This window comes from Petaurus breviceps, unplaced genomic scaffold (genome assembly GCF_028583685.1).
Source record: "Petaurus breviceps papuanus isolate PSGF00001 unplaced genomic scaffold, PetGlider_PUasm1.0 37, whole genome shotgun sequence".
NCBI classification, from domain to species: domain Eukaryota; kingdom Metazoa; phylum Chordata; class Mammalia; order Diprotodontia; family Petauridae; genus Petaurus; species Petaurus breviceps.
The window spans coordinates 46,431,381-46,449,461 of record NW_027186296.1 but is presented as its reverse complement, the minus strand read 5'-3'; the positions used below and the strand labels follow the sequence as shown (position 1 = coordinate 46,449,461).

General features: G+C 40.8%; 1 protein-coding gene and 1 long non-coding RNA gene across 8 annotated transcripts in view; one reads left to right on the top strand and one right to left on the bottom strand.

Moving 5' to 3' along the window:
* LOC138169181 (uncharacterized) overlaps positions 1 to 9,076 on the top strand; it is a 16,744-nt gene extending 7,668 nt beyond the window's left edge. The window contains exon 3 of the long non-coding RNA XR_011170285.1: positions 8,336 to 9,076. This is a non-coding gene — a long non-coding RNA (uncharacterized lncRNA). The remainder of the gene's footprint in view (positions 1 to 8,335) is intronic.
* OTUD7A (OTU deubiquitinase 7A) overlaps positions 6,545 to 18,081 on the bottom strand; it is a 420,410-nt gene continuing 408,873 nt past the window's right edge. For all 7 annotated transcript variants that reach the window (XM_069098405.1, XM_069098403.1, XM_069098404.1 and 4 more), the window contains 3 exons: positions 13,467 to 13,581; positions 12,981 to 13,065; positions 6,545 to 8,164 (listed from right to left, as the gene is read on the bottom strand). In XM_069098405.1, coding sequence (XP_068954506.1) covers positions 6,737 to 8,164; positions 12,981 to 13,065; positions 13,467 to 13,581 — 1,628 coding nt within the window. In that variant the 3' untranslated portion in view covers positions 6,545 to 6,736. The remainder of the gene's footprint in view (positions 8,165 to 12,980; positions 13,066 to 13,466; positions 13,582 to 18,081) is intronic.

Below are 18,081 nucleotides of genomic sequence, written 5' to 3'. Positions count from 1 at the left end.
AAGAAGAAGAAGAAGAAGAAGAAGAAGAAGAAGAAGAAGAAGAAGAAAAGGGAGGATGAAAAGGAGGAGGAGAAAGAAGAATAAAAATGGGAAAAGGGGAAGGGGGAGGAAAAGGAGAGGACGGAAGAGGAGAGGAGAAAGAGAATCACAAAAAAGGTTGACTCACAAGTAGCAGTGGGTTCCATTGACATAGTTACTGAGTCATGCTCAGCTTTAACTTTGGACCTCTAAGGCAGACAGCTGAGCAGATGGCATTTATGGAGAGGTCCATTAGGGCAAAGTACAAATATTGACCACAGCATCCACTCATTGCATCCATATTTATATTGCCATACCTGTTAGTTATCTAGGACAGTCAGGTAGCATAGCCTAGAATATGACTAGGTGTAAGGAGGCAGGTGGGAGGTAGGGCAATTCAACTAGTTTGCCTGATTTAAATTCCCAACTTTTAGTGATAGTAATACACTCTATGAATGGGACCAAGGATGAAATCCCCTTTTTCAGGCATCTTAAGGGCCACAATATGATGGATTCTACTTTTATTCCCTTTTAAACAACTTAAAAACTGTGTTGACATCCTGAAATAATTGGATTGACTGATTTGTTTTTCCCCACTAAGTTAGCTGGTGTCCTGGAGAGACAGTGTAAAAGTGGGTTGAAATCTTATTTGTATTTCTTGGCTTTTGCAGAATGAACTGAGTTTTATTGTTCACAGCAGGTATATCTGTAAAGTTCCTTGAGGCACTCTCCCCAGAGGGAATAAAAAAAAATGGTGATAATCAAGATAATGCACTGCTTCTGTATAGAGAAATTTATGGTTTATGTTTTTATATGGATGAAGCAGATAACAAAATTTAAAAAAATAGAGAGAATTTCTCCCAATTATTTTTTGTAAGAGAAAATGAAAAGCTGAGTGCCTGGTATTGTACAGGGGCAGCAACTTCTGAACAGCTCCTGCAAGGAAGCACTCGTTTCAGCCTTGTGGACTGAAAGCATTATCGTCATGCTAGAGAAGAGAGGAAAGCCAACAGGGATCAGTTGTTCCCGAGTGGGCTGAAGGCAGCATCCTCCTATATTCTCCAGGCAGAATGGGAGGGGGGACGAGATACTGAGGAAGACCAAGAATGACTGCATATGGCCTTAGGTTTTCAAGAATGATTTAATACTGACTTTCTACAGGATGCCATTGACCACCCTGAAACCCCTTCTGAAAGCAGAGCATCACTGATGAAACATCTCACCCCAGTATGGGATATGACTTTATGGAGATGAAAGCTTACTTAAAAAAGGACTCAATGTCTGGCTACACATCTGTAGTGATTGATGTTCTAAGTTTTTGCAGGAGGACAGCCCCCTTCTCCCACTGCTTATGGATATACTGATAAACGTTCATGACTAGGACTTGGCCAGGGTTACTGGGGGCCTTGACTCAGATGCCATATTTATTTGTGCTCCCTTTCCTAGCTTGTGTGTACGTGTCCTATGGGAAAGCATAACTTTCTAGAAGGGCTACCCTTGTCTGATACCCCCAAAGCATTTCAGCAGGAGGCAGAACAGAAGCCAGCAGAACAACACATAATTGGGGTGACTAAAAGTATTTACAGCCATGATTATAGGAGGAGGTGGGGACTGAGGCTGTATCTAGTTAAGTGACTTCCAGTCCCCAGGAAGTCACAACTTTAAGGCTGTTTGGAACTGGCTGGCTGCTAACTGCCTTGGACCTTCCACAGTGCGAACGTACATCAATCATTTAGATGTCCTTGGAATATATAGTCCCTGTGACTTGGGACTACATGCTCATTTTCCAACAAATCCAGATTCCCCTAAAAGAAGGAACACCAAGCATTTGGGCTAGAGGTAATGATGAGGGTTAGGAAGTAGATTGACAATAGACACTGAAGTTGGCTAAGGTGGGATTCTCTCTATCTGAGAGACTGCTCTTATTTTGCCCTTCAATTACTTGTAGTATCATAAGGTTTCTATGAATATAATGTACATAGAACAAAGCAGAAAAAAAAGACATATATAAGGATGCAAATACATGCAATTCAGTCACATCTTTCCCTCTGGATGTTAATACACAAATGAAACAGTTTCCCAATTTTCCATAACAATAGGTGGGATATTTTTTTCCTTGTAGTTTACCTACTGTTGGATATACAGAAGTCTCTTCAGTTGCCTAATCACATTTTTATGGGTCCATTTGATTTTAGTGAAGTATGTTTATGGATCCTAAATGAGGTTTTAGAACAAGTCAGGCTTCCAGGTTGTGTGGCTGAATAGCCATTTTCCTAAGAGTCTTAGAAGAAGTAAGGGAAGGTTAAGAATTCAACCCCCTAGCATGATTTCTTTTCCCCAAATATTTTGGGGGGGGCAGGGAGAGGAAAGGGTACACTTAAAAATTCACATCACTTCTGACCGCAAGTCATTGCAAATAGTAAATCCACTTTTAGAAATCACATGGATGGATTCAAATTGCTTTGAATCCCAGTTAAGCCATCTGGGAGGGAACATTTATTTAGGCAACAAAAACTCCACGATAATTTAAGGATTCTGAAGCTGCTTGTTACAAGGGAAAAGTAAGGGACAAAACTCCACCAACTGAAAAAAAAAAGCAAGTTTTTCAATGAAAGACATTTGCATGTTCCACCTTTCAATAGATAATTCAGGACATACACAAAAATAGCATTCAGAACTCTAGAGGACACTATATATCTCTCTTCTCCTGGTTAAATGTCTACATAATAATGCTCAAGTTACCCCGCTAATGTGTCAACCCTGTTTATAATAAAGGCGCAAAATATTGCTCTGTGGCATATTTTGAAAATAATATAAAAATAATTTCTATATTACAATTTAAACTTGGCTTGTAAAATGTCAACATAATACAGCCTGAAATCTACAAACATAATACACTTACAAACACCTTCCTTCAACAATAGACCTTTTGTTTTTTTAATCATATACACAGGTAATAAGTGTGCAAATAAATGTTAAGCAAATTACCGAAACGACCTCCATTGTTTTATGAATATTTGGTGAGCCTCTCTGAATCTTGCTATCACATCAATAAGGACACCAAATAAAGAATTAAAACCAACCAGGTGGACCAAAGTGAAAGTAGACTACCTGCCATCATTTACTATCTGGGCTGGGGCTTTGATTACCTAATTATGGCAGTTTCTCTGGAGAGAGGGGTCTTCCTCCTAATGATGCTTACTATCTTTCTAGGGAAAAATATTCCTTTACTATTTATCATCCTCTTTGTTACCCCCTTTTTTGCTTCCAAAAGTAAACATAAATCATAGAATCTTAGAGCTATGACCATCTAGTTCCACTCCCTCATTTTGAATGATGAGGAGATAAGGGCCAAAAAGGTTAATGACTTGCTGGGTGTCACACAGCTAGTCAGAACTCAAACCCAGGTCTCCTGATTCCCAAGTCAATAATATTTCCACCATACCACACTGGCAATCTTCTAAAAAGTGATTATGCCTTCTACAAATGCATCTTGTAGTAATAAACCATTTTTTACGGGTTCACATTCAGCATGACATCATAATTTAGTCAGAAAGACTCTTGAACAGAGACCTAGCCTAATTCTTTTATGCAGCATGCAACATATTGGTGTCTGGGATTATTAAATTATAATATAAAAATAAGGTTTTTTCCTTTTTTTTTTTTTTGCAAATGCTGTTGGAAGGATGGCTCTCAAGAAAAAGGATAGAGGATGCAACTATTTTATGATGTGAAATGGATAACTCAATCAACAAGCTTTAATTAAGTGCCAGGAACAATGTCTGGGCTTGAGTAGTGCCATCAGAGCCTACACCAGGCATTGACAGTATGCTGGCTTGACCAGGCCATATTGTCTTGGACACCGAATATTTTTGTGGTGAGACGTGTCTAAAACCTTACTTAAGGGGTAGATTTAGAACTCTTTCTAAAGCAGTTAAAAAGAAAAGTCTTGGTGGACTATCTTTCAATACATCAAAGGTGGCAGTGGGGCAGGGGTGAGATTTATTTTTCATTTCAAGGGAAAAGACTAGACTGCCACATTCTATTAGAAGTGACAAAATTAAGTACTCTGCATAAAATTTAGAATTTCCTCTATTACAATGTACTTTTTTTTTAGGTGGTAGGGGCAGAGAAGAAGGGATTCTATATGTTTTTAAACCAGGCAGAGTGCATGAGAAAGGTAAAACATTTGCATAGCAAGTTTTGTTTTTGAAAAATCTGACAGGCAGAAGGACTGTACAATTAGAAAATAAGAAACAAACCGACTTTGTTTGATGCTCTCGTGGCCCCCGGGGTGCTTGTGAGGCTTCTATCCATTTGTGGATGTATATTTGAGCATCACTAATATTAGCTATCCAATTTGTATTTAATCTTGTTAGAAGGAGCAGCCATATGTTTGTTTATCTGTGTCAACGTCTGGATTCTACAAATGAAGCAACCATTTTTTCTCAACGCAGTACACTTGGGTCACAAAGAGACAGTTCTGGCCTGAACAGATGAGATAAGTCCAAAGAGCTGCTGGAAAACCCTTATACCAGAGTTTAAAAAGGAAAGAAAAAAAAAACCTTTTTTTTGTTTCTTCTTTTGAGTAACAAAAAACTGTAACAGGAGAAACATATGCATTATTAATTGTTACACATTCAAAGTATTATTCAGCATGAAAATTAAAATTTTCAAAAAATTTCCAGTAAAGTTTTTTTTCTATTTACTAAAGAATTTTGATTCAAGGAATTGTTCATGTAAAACTCCAATAACTTGCAGAAAACCTCACATGCCGCAGAATAAAAAAATTAATCACTCACAGGAATTACTCTATTGTAATACTTAAAACAAGTAAAAAAAGTATCGCTTTTTTTGTTTTTGTGTTTTGTTTTTTTGCTGTTAGTGTTCCTTCTTAGCATCTTCTCCAGATGTGAAGCAGTTGGCTCAAATTAAGAGACAGCTTTACCTGTCATAATTTTTTTTTTCCTGAGGCTTGACATTGTCATGACCTCACACAGAAACAGTTGTCAAGGAGGAATCAGGTGCTGTTCTAAGGCTCTAAGAGTACTTTTAATTTTTCTTTAGTCATTGAGGTTTCGGTCCCTTGTTTATATTCCTCAGAAACAAACAAGTTCTAATATTTGATTGGAATGGTAATTTTTGATGTTATCCATTCCCTTGGCTAACAGCTGTTATCACTAGAGGTAACCCATGAAAGGACAATGGGTATTGCTGTACAAAAGAGGGTTGCTAAGGATACACTTTTGAGAAATTTATGTTTCCTATGGGAGGCACCACACAAGAAAAGGGAAAATTTAATGAGTTCCGGCCTTGGTCTCATCATCCTATGGTCAAAAACTGTTACAGGATCTATAATATCTGGTGTTGGTTCTATAAATTCAGCACAGAACACTCTGGCCTTGGCCTGAATTAAGCAGAGAGGAATATTTCTCCCTCATCACTTACTCCACCCAATTCTACTTTGAATAGGGGTAGATTCTGAACTCCATTACCACTGACATTTCAAAGCCAGTCTCCATAGTGAGCTCACAAGCTGACCAGTACATTTTCTTTGTCCAAAAATGGCTCCCTGACCTACCATCTGCCACACCCTTGGCTACATAAGTTTTCCACATGCCCATGGTCAAAAGTCCCTTAAAAAAAAAAGGTGGTCAAATTAAAAATCTGAGTGGACTGGTATCATTTTGCTCACATACCAGGATGAGTTCATTGAGTTTTACGCATCCCACCTGCCTTTGTGGTGAATGGGAGGAATTTCATCCTGTCTCCCTCTTGAATAGCTCCTGTCATCTGAGGATCTTCAGGCAGCTGACAGACTTGAACAGAAACCTCACAACACCCCTGTGAGGTAGGTTATAGTGTACCCATTTTAGAGATAACTGGGCTACTTTTGATGGCAGTGTAAATGTCGCCTTTAGACAGATGAACGTGATAAGAGGGTTTGCTTATGAGATGAAGCCTTATATTTTTAAAGGGTCAATGACAATGATCATAATGTCAGAAATAGTCAAAAGACCTTTCTAGCCCCCTCCCCACCCAACAGGATTGAGTGGGGCAGTAGGAGGAAGCAAAAGCCCCTCCATTTAAACTTGCTAACAAGCATACCCAGAAGAGCTACCAACACAAACCTCTTCACATTTTGTTTTTACATAATGCATTGCTAATTGAATTTATACAAACGTCAACTACTGTGGAAGATGTCAGTCACCATGTTTTTTAAAAAAAAGTATGAAAAATTATCCCCTTCTCAAAACAAAGGGCTGTGGAATTTGTTTATTTTCTTGAGGAACACAAAGATTCTCCTGATGGCTATTGGATCTTCAACGTGTATGAGGCAGATGCTTTCTTAACACATCATCACATCTCCAATAGTATGACTTTTCCCCCTATCCTTCTACTACCTGAGTGACATCGCGTAAGTTCAGGCACCATTAGTGATTTCTGACCACACACAGACACGGCACTGACAAAAAAGGGTAAACGACCTTTCAGCTGACCAGGGTGTGTAAAAAAGACACTGACAAAATGGAAAATAAATTCTTTATGATAAATTCATCTCTGATTTCTGTGTTTTCTCCAAATAGAAGCCACAAGCCTGACAGTGACTGTCACTCCCTTTGGGAAGGACTAGCTTTCCTCTGTCATCCACCACCTTTGCCATCGTAAAAAAAAAAAATGATGGGACTAATTGGTTTTGGAAGAGCCTCAGAAGTCTTCAGTGCCGGTGGCCCTTGGTCTCTCTCTCCCTACGCTTGAGCTCCTCCTTGTAGCAGTAGGAACAATAGTTTTCAGTCTCTGGGCGACCATAAAAGGAACAGTTCTCCTTCTTACAACGGTTCTGCTGAATGGAATAGATGGGGCAAACTGTGCTTCGGCCTCTGTTTTTATCATTGTTCAACCACGTCTGTGGTGCTTCCTCATCCGCATATTCTAAGCAGTCTCTAATGTCACCAGTGTTAAAGCCATTGGTGTACGTCTGGGACTTGTGTTCTGTGGGCAGGGCATAGGTCAGAGATTCCACTGTGTTCACTGTGCGGATGCCCGCTATTCGGGCAGGGCTGTAGCTCTGTGATGACAGGGATCTATTCTGCTGGGGGTATGTGGCACAAGTTTTGAGAGTGCCAACCACTGGCTTGTAGGTATCATCCTGGAAGCTGGACGGCTTGGAGTTGACATCATGCAAATGGATCACGCTTTGCCTCTGGACTGGTGGAGTATGGCTATAGTGGGCGGAAACAGGAGTGGGGCCATTCCTCTTTGCATTGTTGCTAGGGGAAGAAAATGACCCTGGGGTGGGACTGGTACGGTCTTTGAATTTTAAAACAAGTTGAGTTGTATGGCTTTGAGGCAAGACTGGTGATGCCCTGTCCTGAGGGGACGATTCCAGTTTTTCCTTGGAGAAGGCCTCTTGTTCTAATTTCCTGCAGGAGGACCCACTGAGTGAGGCCTTCTTTTCTGCCTCTTTCCGCTTCTGTTCCTGCTCTGCATTGAAGCGCTCCTGAGCGCTGGTCAGGTAGTAACCAATCATTTCCTCGTGGAATTGATGCCTGTGACTGGTCAGGAGGAGACCAGCAAAGATGAACTTTCGCTCGCCTTGCATAGCAGCTCTCAAGATGTTAAGGCTTAGCTTCACATCAGTGCTATACTTCCATGGGTCTGACTGCTTATCTGAGAGAGTCTTGGTGTTTTTCTCAACGGGAGACACACTTGCCTTGTCAGTGGGAGATGGGGTGTTTTTTTCTGAGGGGGATGTGCTCGCTGACTGGCCTGACTCCTCCTTGCTGCCTTTTCGAGATTTGGACTTCTTCTCCTTGACTTTATCTGACCCATCACCATTCTTCCCATTCCCTGAATTGGCTCGTCCCATTTTCCCATGGACCAGCCCCCCAAGGCCTCCCATGTTCTTCTTCAGTTTGATTCCGAGGGTTTTGCTGAGACTCCCCAGCTTATTGGCCACAGAATCGGTCCTGTTCTTGTCCTTTTCCTTTCTCTGTTTGTCCTTCTCCTTTTCTTTCCCATTCTTGCCATTATTGCTATTGGAATTACTACAGATGGAATCTCTGTCTGAGTCCATGGAGTCAGCCAAAGACTGAACATCCTCCCCTGCTGAAGCTGTAGGAGATTCAGGCTGGGCCAAAGGAGCCTAAACAAGAAAAATTAAGAATAAGTGTGATCTGAAAAAGACCATTGTTGAAGGAAAAGCTTAACTTAAAAGAAACAACAATAATAAAATCCCTCTGTGATTTTGACCTTTAAGGCTACACTCTGACGAGTCTCTACATACTGTTTAATTAGCCTCTTTTTTTGTTCACAGGACATGAAGTACTTAGACGAAAATCTGGAGGGACAGAAACATGATCTATTCGGCAGCAATAATAAGCAGGGTTTTTAAAAGGCATGACCGAAGGCGTTTATACTAATGCACTGTAGAGACCCTATAATCTGCATGTTAAATTAGCAGGATTGTTGCCATCTGACTACATTTCTGAAAATGGAGCTTGGGTTTCTTTTCTTCTTTCTTTCTTCAGTGAAATCATAAAGGAGGTTGCCTAGAAACACAGGAAAGTTGGACTTTTGCAGGGGTGGAATGGGGTGGGGCAAAGGGAGTTGCATCTGTAAGAGTGACCCTTGAATGATGAAACCTCTGGAGATAATCACTGTATCAAGATATAGAGTCTCCCAGATCCTTGCACACTTTAAGAAACTCAATAAACCTGGACCAGTAATAATCATATCACGCTTTAAAGCATGCTAAGACTGCTCCTTCTTGTCCTCCCCTCTCCCGTCCTCCCAAGACTGGGTAAGCAAAACTCATGATTCTACAACAGGCTCATAGAACTGTAGAATTAGAAATGAGAGAGACTAAATCACCCCTCAAGCTCTCCTCACCCCATTTTACGGAGGAGGAAGCTGAGGCCAGAGAGGGGAAGTGATTTGTACAAAGTCATAGAAAGCAGTAATTAGCAAACTCAAGATCTGAACTCAGATTTCCTAACTTCAATCATCTAGCACTCTTTCTGAAGCACCATATTATCCATCCATCCATCCATCCATCCATCCATCCATCCATCCATCCATCCATCCATCCACCCACCCATCCATTCATCCATCCATCCACCCATCCATCCACCCTTCCATCCATCCATTCACCCATCAATCCACCCATCCACCCACCCACTCACCCATCCATCTACCCTTCCATCCATCCATTCACCCATGCATCCACCCATCCACCCACCCACCCACCCATCCATCCACCCTTCCACCCATCCATCCATCCATCTATCCATCCATCCAACAAAAAGTTTCTTGAGCACCTTCAGTGGGCAAGGCAATAGAATAGATATGAACAAGACATATAAGACAGACATATTCTCTGTCCTCAAAGTACTTACAATTTAGCCAGGGAGAAAAGGAATAATAATAGGTAGAGAAGATAACTAAAAAAGACAACTAAAAGATAACTAAAAGGAAAAGTATTAGTACTTGTGGTGGTAAAGGTAGTAGAAGAATTCAGAGGAAGGATCCATTTGGGAGGAGTGATCAAAAAAGGCTTTATGGCCTTGGGTCTAGGAAGATGGGAAGATTTTCAATAACTTGAGACTGGGCAAGGGGCTGATGAGGGAGGAGGAATGGCAAGTAGAGGGACATGGTAAAACAACCCAAAAAATATAAGATATATTCTTAGGAATAATTTTAATGGCAGGTAGATGTAGTTTGAAGGTTAAAACCTTAGTAAAAACCCCTGCACAAAAATTATCTTTCCTTGATTGGTGCCAGAAATTTTACCATTAGAGATCCTTTGGTTCAATAATTGGCTTTTTTTTTTTAAGCAACCGGGGTTAAGTAACTTGCTCAAGGTTACACGGCCAGTTATTTCTGGGTGTGGTACTAAGTATCTGAGCCCGGATTTGATCCCCAGGTCATCCTGACACTGGAGCCGGTGCTCTTACTTGCTGAGCCACCTGGCCGCCCCTCAATAATTGGCTTTTTTATCTTTCATTGTCCCTTATTACAATTACCCCTGGGAAATATGGCACCTTAAACTAACATCTAATTAAAGATTCAACTATTATTATTTACCACAATTAATAACAATAGCTAACACTTATTTTGTGCTTTAAATTTATCAAAGAGCTTTACATGTTATCTCATTTAGTCTTCACAACAACCATGTGAAATAGGTGCTATTATTATTATCCCCATTTTTTTTTTTAAAGCAATTGGGGTTAAGTAACTTGTGCAAGGTTACATGGCCAGTTGTTTTTTGTGTGGGTGCCAAGTATCTGAGGCCAGGGTGGGCGCTGTTACTCACTGCACCACCTGGCCATCCCTATTATCCCCATTTTAGAGATGAGAAAACAGACATGGGATTTAAATGTCATGCTCATGGTCACACAGCTTGGAAATATTGCAGGCAGGATTTGAACTCAAGGCATCTTGATTCCAAGTCCAACACTCTATCCACGGTGTGGCTTAATAAAGGATTCTGAGGGTCAGGAGCTCGGGATATATTCCATAACAAAGAAAGGGTCAAAGAGAAGAGATGCTAAAGTTTAAGTAGGAGAAATAAAAGAGTCTTGGAGGAGGACAGTAAGAGGAAGCCAAAGACTAGTTTCGCTATGATAGAACCTCATAGAGCTAAGGGCTGGTCACTCCCTCCATTGACTGCTCCTGGAAAGACTAGATCTATAATTAACTCATGACACCTGATGGCTTCCACTGGTACCATCTCAAGATGAGACTTGAAAGTGTTGAGAGGTAGGCCCATTTCTTGCTTCTAAAGGATGCATAAAACCAGAGAATAAAGGTCACATAGTTCAACATCTTCATTTTACAGATGAGAAAATTGAAGATTCATTTTATGTTTTTTTTTTTTTCAGTTAAATGACTAGATCAAAGTTACATCAGTGTTAAATAACAGAACCAAGATATCACTCCTCATACTATGACTCTAAACCTAGCACTCTTTCCGCTGAGCTATGCTTAAGCCACTGGGTAGGGCATCCAGGTGGTGCAGTGGTTAGAGTGCCTGGCCTGGAGTCAGAAAGACTCATCTTCTTGAGTTCAAATCTGGCCTCAGACTCTTACTAGCTGTGTGACCCTGGGCAAATCACGTAACCTTGCTTGCCTCAGTTTCCCCATCAGTGAAATGAGCTTGAGAAGAAAATGGCAAACTACTCCACTATCTTTGCCAAGAAAACTCCAGATTGGGCCATGAAATGACTCAATAACACATTCAAGCAATAGTAGTACCTTACCTCCATCACATCTGGTTCATGAAAAGTCTTGTCTTGTCTAGGGGCCAATCCACACACTGTATGAAAGAGGAAAGCCAGCTCTCCTGGGCAGCATGGTACCATGGGATGTGGATTCAGAGCACTGAGTCTAACCCACAATTTTTGACTAACCCTCCTCATCCTTGTTTCACAACATTTCTACCTCTGAGCCCTGCCTTGATGGGATGAAGCCAAGGACATTTACATATTTTAACATTTACATACAGTAAACCAATTCTGAGACATGAGAGAACAAACACAGATTGGAATCTAAGGGGACTGAAGGAAAAGATGAGTGTTTAAAGTGTACTTCAAGGAATCTCAGAAATGATTTAACCTGCCTCCCTTATTTTTCTTTTGGAGGGGGGAAGGCAAGGCAATTGGAGTTAAGTGACTTGCCCAGGGTCACACAGCTAGTAAGTGTCAAGTGTCTGAGGCTGAATTTGAACTCATGTCCTCCTGACTCCAGGGCTGGTGCTCTATTCACTGTGCCACCTAGATGCTCTTGCCTCCCTTCTTTTAATGATGAGGCCCAGAAGTGAAGAGACTTGCCCAAGATCACATAGCTAGAAAGCTACAGAACTCCAACTTCATTTCCCTTACTTCCCACTACACCAAACCAAGCTTTAAAAAAAATCCATCATTCTCCCCCAGACTCCACTCATCAAATTATAAAATGCCAAATAAATCAGATCCTTAAAGGGAATGGCACTAATAATTGTCAAGGCAGGAAAAGCACTGAAGCCCCTCACTCTGCCTACCAGAATGGGCCAACCAGAAAGAGGTGGAATGATTGCCCCAAGGCAGTTTAGAGGTCATACTTTTACTCCCCTAAGTCTGAGGCCTGTCTTTTCAAACCAGTGACCTGGCTGGGCTAATTTTTACATCTAGGGAGAAAGTGCCACCTACTGGGAGAAGAAGTAAATTTGTAGAATCTGTCTTAAATTCCTGCCCCCTCCACCACTCCCTTCCATCCCCCATTATTCACACAAACACACAAAGCTTATAATTAATTCTTCTACAAGGGAGCACAGCATGTTCTGATCTTGGAAGAGAGATATTTCTACGTTGTGACTTGTCTAAAGCCTGTTTTCTGAGCAAGCATGTTTTTCCTCTCTCTTCTTTATATTAAAAAAAAAATAAAAAGAAAGAAAACCGGTTTCCTCCCCCACCCCCCCATTTGCTTAGCACACACACACACACACACGAAAGTATGGGCTACTTGACCTAATTCATACTCTATTCCCAGGAAAAGAAGACAAAAGGACGGGTGGCATCTTTGTTATACACTCAGCTTTTTTTTTTTTTAATCTTTTTCCATTCATTAGAAAAAAAATACGGCTCCTCTTTCCTCCTCCTCACAATCTCTAGTGAGAGTATGAAATGAGGTGGGAAGGGGAAGGATGAGCAGTCCCCGTGGGAAGATGGGAATGTGGAGGAGAGCTGTTAATCGCTCTTCTAACAAGGGGGCCTCTGGAGGAGGGCACTTTGGGGAAGTTTCCTTGGAAAGGACAAGTCCAGACTAGGAAAGGACAGTCATTAGGGAAAGAAGCTGAGGGAGGGATGGAGCCCAGGCTAGATGTGTTTGTTCCTGCCACTCATTTTCATATCGTCAAGCATTTTGCCTCTGACCTTGAATACCAAGAGGTCTTTGTTTCTGCCTAGAGATGAGAGGCTTACCCGGGTTTCAGAGGGGATGCGGATCCAAGTGACATTCATGTAGCTGTGCAGAAGGTTCAGCTTGGCTTCTAGAGATAGTATCAAACTGAGGAGTTTGGGAAAAATAAAACAAAACACATACAAAATGAGTCTAAAATGTGTCATGTTAAACTCAAATCAAACATACCCTCACTAGCGTGCATGCACGTGCGCGCGCACACACACACACACACAGACACACACACAGCTACATCTCTCCCACCCAAGGCTTTCTGTATCTGTTAGGAGAAAATAGTCTAACATCCTACACATATCCCAAGAATTACAGTCATTCACTGTCCCCCTCTTAGAATAGACAGGTATGAGCATTTATTCCCTCCCCACGCCAAAATTAGGTTCCACACCACTCACTTTCCTCTTCCCCTTTAGCTAAATTAGATTGAGGGAGAGGTGAATGGGAAGGAAGCATATTTGCCCAGGGATGGGGGGAAAGAGTCAGTGTCTTACTTGGCTAATCTGGCATTATCATTGTCATCTTTTCCCCATTCCCAGTCCTTCCCAGGATCAACTGCAAAGTGCAAAGGTAGTAATTTGTGTTCAGAGTCGGTGAGAGGAATGACCGCTAGAGGACAGGAAAAGAGATAAACAAAGGAAAAGAGATATTCAATTTTGGTCACATGGAAGGATGCTTCAGAGATCATTAGATAGAAAGGAAAAACATGGAACCTAGAAACCAAGTGCTTCTTATCTTAGGCAAACTTGACATATGAAAAGGGGTTATGGTCATCCAGTAGATAGACCTTGAACTTCCCACAAGGAAGGTGTGTGAGGAATGAGGAGGGAGGAGAATCCTTTCCATTAGGGGATACAAGACTTGTCTCATTCTTCCCTTTCTTTCCTCAGGTCCCTTGCAAATATTGGAAAAACAAAAATCTGCTTCTTTCTAAGGACATGCAAATAGTATTTTTATTATTTGACAAGGGATGGGCCCTCACAGATTAATTTAATTTAATTTTATTATTAATTTTTTAAATAATTTATTTCCACAAGATTTTGAGTTAAAAATTTTCTTCCCATTTTTCCCCTAGCCACCAGTCCAAAACATCGATCCCACTGAATATCCCCTCCCCCAATCTGCTCTCTTTCATATCTTCCCCCATCCCCCCTCTGACTTTCCAGTAGGGAATGGTGGATCTCTATGCCCCAGTGCCTGTATATCTTATTTCCCAGTTACATGTAAAATAATAATAATAATAAACATATACATATATTTTAAACATTTGATTTTAAACCTTTGAATTCCAGATTTTTTCCCTACCTCCCTCATCACTCACCCTTACTGGGAAGATAAGCAATTCAATATAGGTTGTACATGTGTAGCTATGCAAAACATTTCCATAGTGGATATATTGTGAAAGACTGACTATATTTCCCTCCATCCTATCCCACCCCCTACTAGTTCTATTATCTACTTTGATTCTGTCCCTTTTCAAAACTGGGTGCTTCCAACTTCCCTCCCCCCCAGCTTGCCCTTCCTTCCATCATCCCCCCTCTCATCCTCTTCCCCCCTACTCTCCTGTAGGGTGAGATACCCTATTTAGTGTGTATGTCATTCCCTCCCTAAGCCCAATTCAATGAGAATAAGGTTGACTCATTCCCTTTTACATTCCTGTTCTTCCCCTCCATTGTAACAGTTTTCCCTTGCCTCTTCTATATGAGATAATTTACCCCATTCTATCTTCCCCCATCTCCTCTCATTATATTCCCCTCTCATCTCTTAATTTCACTTTTTAAGTATCATCCCTTTCTATTAAATTGGTCCTGTATACATACATATATATATACATATGTGTTTATATATATATATATACACACATTTATATTTCCTTCAACTATTCTCATACTGAGAAAAATTTCATAAGTTACAATTATTGTTTTTCCATGTAGGAATATAAGTAGTTCATCTTTGATAAGTTCCTTATGATTTCTTTTCCCTGTTTACCTTCTCATGCTTCTCTTGCTTCTTATATCTGAATGTCAAATTTTCTATTCAGCTCTGGTTTTTTCATCAAGAATGCTTGAAAGTCTTCTATTCCATTGAATGACCATATTTTCTCCTGAAACATGATACTCAATTTTGCTGGGTAGGTGATTCTTGGTTTTAATCCCAGCTCCTTTGACCTCTGGAATATCATATTCTAAGCCCTTCATTCACTCAGTGTAGAAGCTGCCAGATCCTGTGTTATCCTGATTGTGTTTCCACAATATTCAAATTGTTTCTTCCTGGCTGCTTAAAATATTTTCTCCTTGATTTGGGAACTCTGGAACCTGGCTATAATATTCCTAGGAGTTTTCTTTTGGGGATCTTTTTCAGGAGGTGATCAGTGGACTCTTTCAACCTTGATTTTGCCCTCTGTTTCTAAAACATCAGGGCAATTTTCCTTGATAATTTCTTGAAGGATGATTTCTAGGTTCTTTTTTTGATCATGGCTTTCAGGTAGTCCAATAATTTTAAAATTATCTCTCTGGATCTATTTTCCAGGTCAGTGGTTTTTCCAATGAGATATTTACATTGCCTTCTATTTTTTTCATTCTTTTGGATCTGTTTCTTGATTTCTCATAAAGTCACTAGCTTCTATTTGCTCTAATCTAATTCTGAAGAAATGATTCTCTTCAGTGAGCTTTTGAGATTCTTTTTCCATCTGGCAAATTCAGCTTTTTAAGGCATTCTCCTCATTGGCTTTTTGGGACTCTTTTGCCATTTGAGTTAGTTTATTTTTTAAGGTGTTATTTTCTTCAGTCAGGTTGCTGACTCTCATTTCATAATTTTCTTGCATCATTCTCATTTCTCTTCCCAATTTTTCCCCCACTTCTCTTATTTGGTTTTCAAAATCCTTCTTAAGCTCCTCTATGGCTTGTAAGCAGATTATTCTTTTGATGAAAGCTTTTGGTGCCAGTGTTCTGACTTCTCTGTCTTCTTCCTGTTTCATGCTTTGATCCTTTTTGTCCCCAAAAAAGGAATCCAAAGTTGGACCACTGTGCTTGCTTTGCTTCCTTTGCTTTCTCATGTTGCCACTCAGTTACTTGACTTTTGATCTTTTTGCCACAGTAGAACTCTGCTACCAGAGGGGGGAGCTTTGTCCCAAATCACTGGGGTTTTTTCAGCTACTGGAGCTATTAGTTGGCTGTCCTCTCTGAAGCGTCCACTGGCTCTGGCACACTAGTCACACACCCTAGGACCTCCACCCCAGATAGTGATCCAGATCCAAGCAGGTTAAACCTAAGACTAACCCTCAGACTAGTCACTTTGTCCCCCTACAATCTGCAGGCCTGGAACTCTGAAGCAGCCATGTGGCAGTGGCTGGTCTGCTACCACGCCTCAACCGCTTCTTTCTCTGGGGGCAGAGGCAGGCCCACACTCCCGACCTCCCAGGTCCCAAAATCCACGCTGCACTGACCTCTCACTTTGTCCTTAGCATCTATGGGTTGATAATTCTGGAAACTGCCATAGCTGCTGGTGATCTGAAGTCCCTCCAGCCTGGGGCTGGCTGTGGCTGCCCTGATTGAGGCTAAAACCTTGGGCTCTCCCCGGGCTGGGATTGGCTTCCAGAGTGCTGTGTTGGCAGCTTGCTGCCAGCCTGCCAGCCTGTCTTCAGCAGGAGGTTAGCTTCTCTGTGTCATTTTGTGGGTTTTGTATCTCCAAAGTTTGTTTAGAGTCAATTTTTACATGAATTGTAGGAGGTGGGAGCAGGAGCCCCACAGAAGTCCTGTTTCTACTCCCACAGATTCATTTTAAACAAAGCTAAGGCCCCAGACATCTTTTACAATTAACCTTTGATTATAGCCAAATAGAAGCTATGTAGATCAAGGCCTCAATCTTAACTTTCCTTAGGAGAGTTTGCAACTTTAAAAAATCTTCTCCTGAAGTGAAAGCTTTTCTGGTGATTAGTCCTCTGCTGGGATAGAGAGTTCACAGCAGGCTACCCACAAATTCCTTAGAGTTATCATCAATGACAGAGCAAGACCCTTAGGAAGCCTACATGCCAAGGCTGTAGATATTTTCTATCTATGTTTCAAAGAGGAGAAGGTGATTAAGTGCTGTGTTAAAATAATTTCTTCTTGTCTTCTGAAAGATCTTTTTATTCTCAGGGCACAGCAATTGGGGTGTAAATATTCAAATCCATAGGGATCAAATCAGAATTCTGGCCATATTTCCTAGTCATTTCACAAGGAAAGTCAAGGTAACAATATAAGTGATATCTCAAGGGAGGAGGAAGAAATAAAGTCAGTTTCAACTGCGGGGGCCTTCAAGAAAAGGGTAGAAGTGGATGCCAGGTCAATCCAGTGAGATCAGATGAGATAAATACAAGACACACATATGCAAAGCACTTTGCAAATCTTATAGCCAACATAAACGCTAGTTATTATTATTGCTACTATTATTAGCAGCTAACTGCATAAGAGAGTTTCCTGTAGGGTTTGGCAAGGAAGTGGCACCAAAGAATGATCAGGATTTGCTTCCCAGGAAGTCTTCAGACCATTCTTTTGGTCATCTAGGATTGAATGACTTTTTTTACCCTGGGATACACTGAGCTGCAAGCTAAAATACACCCATCACACCAAAACTACCTTGGATTATACCTTTGGACTCTTCAGACCCCTGTAACTTACATAGGATTAAATGGTATTTAAATTATGGTGCTTGACTAGGAAATGCTAGTTTTGCTAAATGGTCTCCTCCCTTACCTTTTAATTGTGGATTTCTAGTGGATATATTCATACATATGTACGTGTACATATGTATGAATACACATTTACATACATCCACATGTATATCTCATATACATGTATATATATGTATACATATACCAGTTTGGACTCTGTACCTTAGGCCTCCCTAGGTTAATGTCTGATGTAATCCAACTCTGGTGATAATGAAGAAATTAGCCTTTAATAGTGCTTGATTCTAACATTTGACACCATTAATCAACTAGGCAGCTACCTGGAGCTGTGGATAGAACCTTATACCTGGAGCCAGAAAGACCTGAGTTCAAATCTGACCTCACACACTCATTAGCTGTGCTACCCTGAGCAAGTCACTTGAACTCTGTTGGTCTGTTTC